The sequence below is a fragment of the Salvelinus namaycush genome, chromosome 12 (genome assembly GCF_016432855.1).
Source record: "Salvelinus namaycush isolate Seneca chromosome 12, SaNama_1.0, whole genome shotgun sequence".
In the NCBI taxonomy this organism is placed as follows: domain Eukaryota; kingdom Metazoa; phylum Chordata; class Actinopteri; order Salmoniformes; family Salmonidae; genus Salvelinus; species Salvelinus namaycush.
Window position 1 is genome coordinate 4646369 of NC_052318.1, and position 7790 is coordinate 4654158.

The window sequence follows — 7790 nt, forward strand, 5'->3', positions numbered from 1 at the left end:
AAAGTTGTATGACATAAGTAGTTTGACATTTTTTGGCAAAGTTTAGAGGTAATTTTTGAGATATTTTGTCGTCATGTTTGAGCAAGTTGGAACCGGTGTTTTTCTGGAACAAACGCGCCAAATAAATTGACATTTTGGACATATATCGACGGAATTAATCGAACAAAAGGACCATTTGTGATGTTTATGGGACATATTGGAGTGCCAACAACAGAAGCTCGTCAAAGGTAAGGCATGAATTATATTTTTATTCTGCGTTTTGTGTCTCTCCTGCAGGGTTGAAATGTTTTCTCTCTTTTGTTTACAATGGTGCTATGCTCAGATAATAGAGTATGCTTTCGCTGAAAAGTCTATTTGAATTCTGACATGTTGGCTGGATTCACAACCAGTGTAGCTTTAATTTGATATCTTTCATGTGTGATTTAATGAAAGTTTGATTTTATAGTAATTTTCATAGTCATTCATTTTAATGTGGCGCAATGCATTTTCTCAGGCTTTTTGCCAAGTGATACAGTAGCGTCTTGCCTAAACTCAGATTTTTGATATAAATATGAACTTTACCGAACATAAACTTCCGACTTCAATTGTATGTTAAAATGTATTTCAGTAGCTGATTTTTATAAATTTGCAAAAAGTCAAAAATAAACTGTTTTTGCTTTGTCATTAAATCAACACCAACGAGCGATGGAGAGGAACCAGAATCACTGCCCGGCCAGTTCATCGGGCCAGTCAATTTCGCATTCCTGCAGTTCTTTTGAGCATGTCAAATTCGTGATGGTAAATGCCCATTGAAACATATTGCAAATGGACAGCCAGGTGCCAGGTGATTGGAACGGGTTACCAGGAGCACATTTAAAAAATTGTTTTTAATGTTTTTCTTCTCTGCAGATCCTCTCAAGCTCTGTCAGGTTGGATGGGGAGCATTGCTGCACAGCTATTTTCAGGTCGATCGTGTTCAAGTCCGGGCTCTGGCTGGGCCACTCAAGGACATTCAGAGACTTGTCCCGAATCTACTCTTGCGTTGTCTTGGCCGTGTGCTTAGGGTCGTTGTCCTGTTGGAAGGTGAACCGTCGCCCCAGTCTGAGGTCCTGAGCACGCTGGAGAAGGTTTTCTTCAAGGATTTCTCTGTACTTTGCTCCGTTCATCTTTCCCTTTTAACCTACATTTAAGTAGCATAATGCTACCACCACCAAGCTTCACAGTAGGGATGGTGCCAGCTTTCCTCCCGACGTGACGCTTGGCATTCAGGCGAAAGAGTTCAATCTTTGTTTCATCAGACCAGAGAATCTTTTTTCTCATGGTTTGAGAGTCCTTTAGGTGCTTTTGGCAAACTTCCGTCTGGCCACTCTACCATAAAGGCCTGATTGGTGGAGTGCTGCAGAGGTGGTTGTACTTCTGGAAGGTTCTCTTATCTCCACAGAGGAACTCTGGAGCTCTGTCAGAGTGACCATCGGGTTCTTGGTCACCTCCCTGACCAATGCCCTTCTCCCCAGATTGCTCAGTTTGGCCGGGCGGCCAGCTCTGTGAAGAGACTTGGTGGTACCAAACTTCTTCCATTTAAGAATGATGGAGGCCACTGTGTTCATGGGGACCTTCAATGCTGCAGAAATGTTTTGGTACCCTTCCCCAGATCTGTGCCTCAACACAATCCTGTCTCAGAGCTCTACGGACAATTACTTTGACCTCATGGCTTGGTTTTTGCTCTGACAAGCATTGTCAGCTATGGGACCTTATATAGACAGGTGTGTGACTTTCCAATTAATTTCCAATCAATTGAGTTTACCACAGGTGGACTCCAATCAAGTTGTCAATACATCTCAAGGAGGATTAATGGAAACACTATGCACCTGAGCTCAATTTCGAGTCTCATAGCAAAAGATCTGAATACTTACAGTACCAGTCAAAAGTTTGGACACACTTACTCATTCATTCAAGGGTTTTTCTTTATTTTTACTGTTTTCAACATTGTAGAATAATAGTGAAGATATCAAAACTATGAAATAACCTATATGGAATCATGTAGTAACCAAAAAAGTGTTAAATCCAAATATATTTTATATTCTAGATTCTTCAAAGTAGCCACCCTTTTCCTTGATGACAGCTTTGCACACTCTTGGTATTCTCTCAACCAGCTTCATCAGGTAGTCACCTGGAATGCATTTAAATTAACAGGTGTGCCTTGTTAAAAGTTAATTTGTGGAATTTCTTGCCTTAATGCATTTGAGCCAAAACCCTGGAATGAGTAGGTGTGTTTGAACTTTTGACTGGTACACTATGTAAATAAGGTATCTGTTTTTATTGTTACATTTGCAAACATTTTGTAAAACCTGTTTTTGCTTCGTCATTATGGGTTATTGTGTGTAGATGGATGAGGGAAAAATTAATTTAATACATTTTAGAATAAGGCTGTAACATAACAAAATGTGGAAAAAGGGAAGGGTTCTGAATACTTTCAGAATGCACTGTATATATATATACAAATGTGTGTGTACACCCCTTCGAATGAGTGGATTCGGCTATTTCAGCCACACCCGTTGCTGACAGGTCTATAAAATTGAGCACACAGCCACGCAATCTCCATCGACAAACATTGGCAGTAGAATGGCCTTACTGAAGAGCTCAGGAACTTTCAAGATGGCACTGTCATAGGATGCCACTTTTCCAACAAGTCAGTTCATCACTTTTCTGCCCAGCTAGAGCTGCCCAGGTCAACTCTAAGTGCTGATATTGTGAAGTGGAAATGTCTAGGAGCAGCAACAGCTCGACCAAGGAGTGGTGGCCACACAAGCTCACAGAACGGGACAGCCAAGTGCTGAAGCACGTAGCGTGTAAAAATGGTCTGTCCTCGGTTGCAACACTCACTACTGAGTTCCAAATGCCTCTGGAAGCAAAGTCAGCACTTTGGGAGCTTCATGAAAGGGGTTTCCATGGCCGAGCAGTCTCACACAAGTCTAAGATCACCATGCGCAATGCCAAGCATCGTCTGGAGTGGTGTAAAGCTCGCCGCCATTGGACTCTGTGCAGTGGAAACGCATTCTCTGGAGTGATGAATCACTCTTCACCATCTGCAGTTCGACGGACAAATCTGGGTTTGGTGGATTCCAGGAGAACGCTACCTGCCCCAATGCATAGAGTTTGATGGAGGAGGAATGATGGTCTGGGGTTGTATTTCATGGTTTGGTCTAGTCCGCAGTGAAGGGAAATCTTAATGCTACAGCATACAATGACATTCTAGACAATTCTGTACTTGCAACGTTGTGGCAACAGTTTGGGCAAGGCCCTTTCCTGTTTCAGAATGACAATGCCCCCCGTGCACAAAGCGAGGTCCATACAGAAATGGTTTCTCGAGATCGGTGTGGAAGAACTTGACTAGCCTGCACAGAACCCTGACCTCAACCCCATCTAACACCTTTGGGATGAATTGGGAACTCCGACTGCGTGCCAGGCCTAATCGCCCAACATCAGTGCCCGACCTCACTAATGCTTTTGTGGCTGAATGGAAGCAATACTTTTGGTCATGTAGTGTATGTTTCCACCAAACTGAATTGTTACAGATAAAAAAAATCAGTGTGTGATGACATAGTACACACAAAATGTACTTTTTCCGTTTAAGTTTTCAAGGACTGAATAAAAATCCTAAAGGTCAATGTGTTTCAATCACATTATCAACTCTACTAATAGTTTTGTCACAAAAACCGTTAAATATCAAAATGTGCCTCCTCTGGTCTTGACACCTGCACTCTAGCCAACAGCTCACAGATTCAGTGAGGGTAGGCCGTGAGGGTAGGCTGTGAGGGTTGTCCGGTCTACATGAGGAGATAATTATGGATAATATTTGTATTTTTCAAACGGCAGTCAAGCATCGATCATCATGTCACCAAAAAAAGACCCTCAATATTTATTGCATCAAGCTTATCGCTGTGCACTTTCACCACCCTGTGAAGTTCATCATTTATTTAATCTGGAGCCTAATAAACTGCATGGTTTCCTAAGTCATAGTGAGAGGACCATACATCATACACCATACATCATACATCATACACCATACATTATACACCATACACCATACATCATACATCATACATCATACACCATATATCATACACCATACACCATACATCATACACCATATATCATACACCATACACCATACATCATACACCATACACCATATATCATACACCATACACCTTACATCATACATCATACATCATACACAATACATCATACACCATACACAATACATCATACACCATACACCATACATCATACACCATATATCATACACCATACACCATATATCATACACCATACATCATACATCATACATCATACACCATATATCATACACCATACACCATATATCATACACCATACATCATACATCATATATCATACACCATACACCATATATCATACACCATACACCATATATCATACACCATATATCATACACCATACATCATACACCATATATCATACACCATACACCATACATCATACACCATACATCATACACCATATATCATACACCATACATCATACATCATATATCATACACCATACACCATACATCATACACCATACATCATACACCATATATCATACACCATACACCATACATCATACATCATATATCATACACCATATATCATACACCATATATCATACACCATACACCATACATGATACATCGCTTGACTTAGATATGATGATTATTATATCAAGCCCATAACGGCGTTTCCACCTCTGTTTCCCCACATAATATATTTAACGCACAAAAAAAGATCCCACCATGTGGAACAAGCACATTTTTCTGTCGAGATTTAGAAAAGTACACTGATATTTCCTGTTTCCATCACAGCTGCTCTGATTTTTTTTAAATATATTTTTTTATAGAATATGACTTTACTTGCATACAAAGTGTGGATAGAAACGTGGTTAGTGATAGAGGAGCAGTTGTCCGCCTGCCATCAATACCTGTTAAGAGGAAAGACATGGAGAGATAGAAGGAGAGGGTGATCGCTGGCACACATCATGGAAACCACGCTTTTCCATTTCCTCTGTGGAACCACGACAACCACCCACGACTCCTACATATTCTAAAGGATGCCTGCTATTTATATTGGGGATTTGAAATGAAAAGATTGAGGATTCAAGTTATTTGCAGGAATGTGGCGATGCCCCGGAAACGAGTGTGTGAATCACTTCAGAAATTAACCCTTAATGGTGTGTCAACAGAGACGGTCTCCTAACCCAGGGGGAAAGCTCCTCTCCAGTCTGTCCTAATTGAACCCCTGGTCAAGAGATTGTGATTCCCTCTGAGTTGAGGATTTTTGCTATACTGCTGAGTGAAAGCGCAAGGTGTCAAAACGTCAGTATCCATCCTTGTGACAAATGTGACACAGTGGAGGGAGGTAACAGCCAACCCACGAGGTGCCTCATCACATCAACCCAGGGGGAAAGCCCCCTCCCGTGACCCAAGGTCTCTCTTGACAACTCCAGTTCTCTCCTCAGAAAGAAACAATCTATCAATAAGACCACCCCTGTCATTGTTGTCAAACGAAGGTTAAATGGAATAATGACTCCAGAAGTGATCACGAGTAGAATATCTAAAGGGTATGTGTAAATAGCTGTTCTCTACAGGCTGATTCAATGGCTGTTCTCTACAGACTGATTCAATGGCTGTTCTCTACAGGCTGATCCAATGGCTGATCGCTACAGGCTGATTCAATGGCTGTTCTCTACAGGCTGATTCAATGGCTGTTCTCTACAGGCTGATCCAATGGCTGATCTCTACAGGCTGATTCAATGGCTGTTCTCTACAGGCTGATTCAATGGCTGTTCTCTACAGGCTGATTCAATGGCTGTTCTCTACAGGCTGATTCAATGGCTGTTCTCTACAGGCTGGTCCAATGGCTGTTCTCTACAGGCTGATTCAATGGCTGTTCTCTACAGGCTGATTCAATGGCTGTTCTCTACAGGCTGATTCAATGGCTGTTCTCTACAGGCTGATTCAATGGATGTTCTCTACAGGCTGATTCAATGGATGTTCTCTAAAGACTGATTCAATTGCTGTTCTCTACAGACTGATTCAATGGCTGATCTCTACAGACTGATTCAATGGCTGTTCTCTACAGGCTGATTCAATGACTGTTCCCTACAGGCTGATCCAATGGCAGATCTCTACAGGCTGATTCAGTGGCTGTTCTCTACAGGCTGATTCAATGGCAGATCTCTACAGGCTGATTCAATGGCTGTTCTCTACAGGCTGATCCAATGGCTGTGATTGTAAGGGCATCATCATCATGTAATGGATGACTTGAATTCCAGCTAGACATCAGTGAGGATGACACTTTTCCGTGTGCTGCTGTAACCGTCGGCCCACCCAAGGCTGTGGTCCGCTAACTGGGTTGATTAGGATGTCCTGCTCTCACTAATTAAACATTAACGACATGCGAGGAGTTGGGTTCCAACTGGCTGGATGGATGCATATTCATTAAAATGATGAAGGTGACCCGTTCAGATCCACATGCTGACCTCTGGGACTGTATTGGCTGCTGGAACCACTGGGAAGAGTGCTTCATGCTTGTTTGGGATTTGAGGTTGTATTGAAGAAACCTTCTTGATGACAGGCTTTGGCATAACGGTATCAATTAATCCATCAACAAATCAATCAATCAATCCATTTATCAAGAAATCAATAAACATGTACATAGAAAAACTGTCACCTCCCACTCTCATTTTTGTCTTCTCTTTTATTTTCTCAGCATGAGGTTTGTCATGGCAACCTGGTCTCATGGCAATTCGTAGGATTTGGTATGTACATATTCCTCCATTCAGTATGATATATAACTTTACGTTAGGTTACATTATAAATGGAATAGCGGTCGTACAATATCATACGAATTAGAGGACGTATAGTATCATACGTCTTACCGGGTCGTACAATATCAAACGAAATAGAGGACGTATAGTATCATACCTCTTACCCGGTCGTACAAAGAATTACAGGATGTATAGTATTATACGTATTTCTCTGAGACCAGGATGTTTGTTGTGTTGTAACAGCAAAGGAGAGTTAGGGGGAGAATTTACACTGGTGGTTAGGAGAACTAACGGCAAATGTTTGGATAATTTACATGCAGGTTAGGTGAAATGGGTTAAGGTTAGAATTAGGGCTACTGGAAGGGTTAGCTAAAATTCTACAGTTGTCCTTGACGCGACCCGAACAAGTAACCTTTGAAATGCTAGACAGTCACACTATCTGCACACACATCCTCCCAACCAACCTCCCTACTTTAGTTTCTGTCTAAAATAAGTAGACCATTAGTACATATCATACGTCTTGGAGGTGCTCAGAAATATGTATAGGCTCCTTTCTGTGTTTGCAAACCTTGCGGCACGAGGACGATGTGCGCAATTTGGTTGCGAAACACGGGGGAGTTCTCATAGACCACCATCAGAAAAATCCTCAATTTACATGTTGCTTATGAGTGCATTTCACACTAGTTTTGGATTTTAATTGGATTTTAAGGCTCGTTTGAATGTCCTACTTAATATAATGTTTGTGTCATCATTGCAAATAAACTACATTATACTTTAAAACCACTTCAACCAGTAAAATGGCTCTTTGGCTAGCTTTTCTTCCAGCCTACCGTATGTTAATGGGTGTTAGCATTATGGCTAACAACTGCTGCATCCAAAATAGGTATTTTCAAAGATCACAACCAAATGTAATCTTAGCGACTGTTCAAGCAATAATAAAAAACAACATTGTAAGATAATCC

The 7790-nt window shown here is 41.3% G+C and overlaps 1 protein-coding gene across 1 annotated transcript in view; it reads left to right on the top strand.

Annotated features, from left to right (window-relative positions):
* LOC120056746 (mucin-1-like) overlaps nt 1–7085 on the top strand; it is a 36245-nt gene extending 29160 nt beyond the window's left edge. The window contains exons 8-9 of the mRNA XM_039004953.1: nt 6771–6819; nt 7072–7085. Coding sequence (XP_038860881.1) covers nt 6771–6819; nt 7072–7085 — 63 coding nt within the window. The remainder of the gene's footprint in view (nt 1–6770; nt 6820–7071) is intronic.
* Nucleotides 7086–7790: the final 705 nt, after the last annotated feature.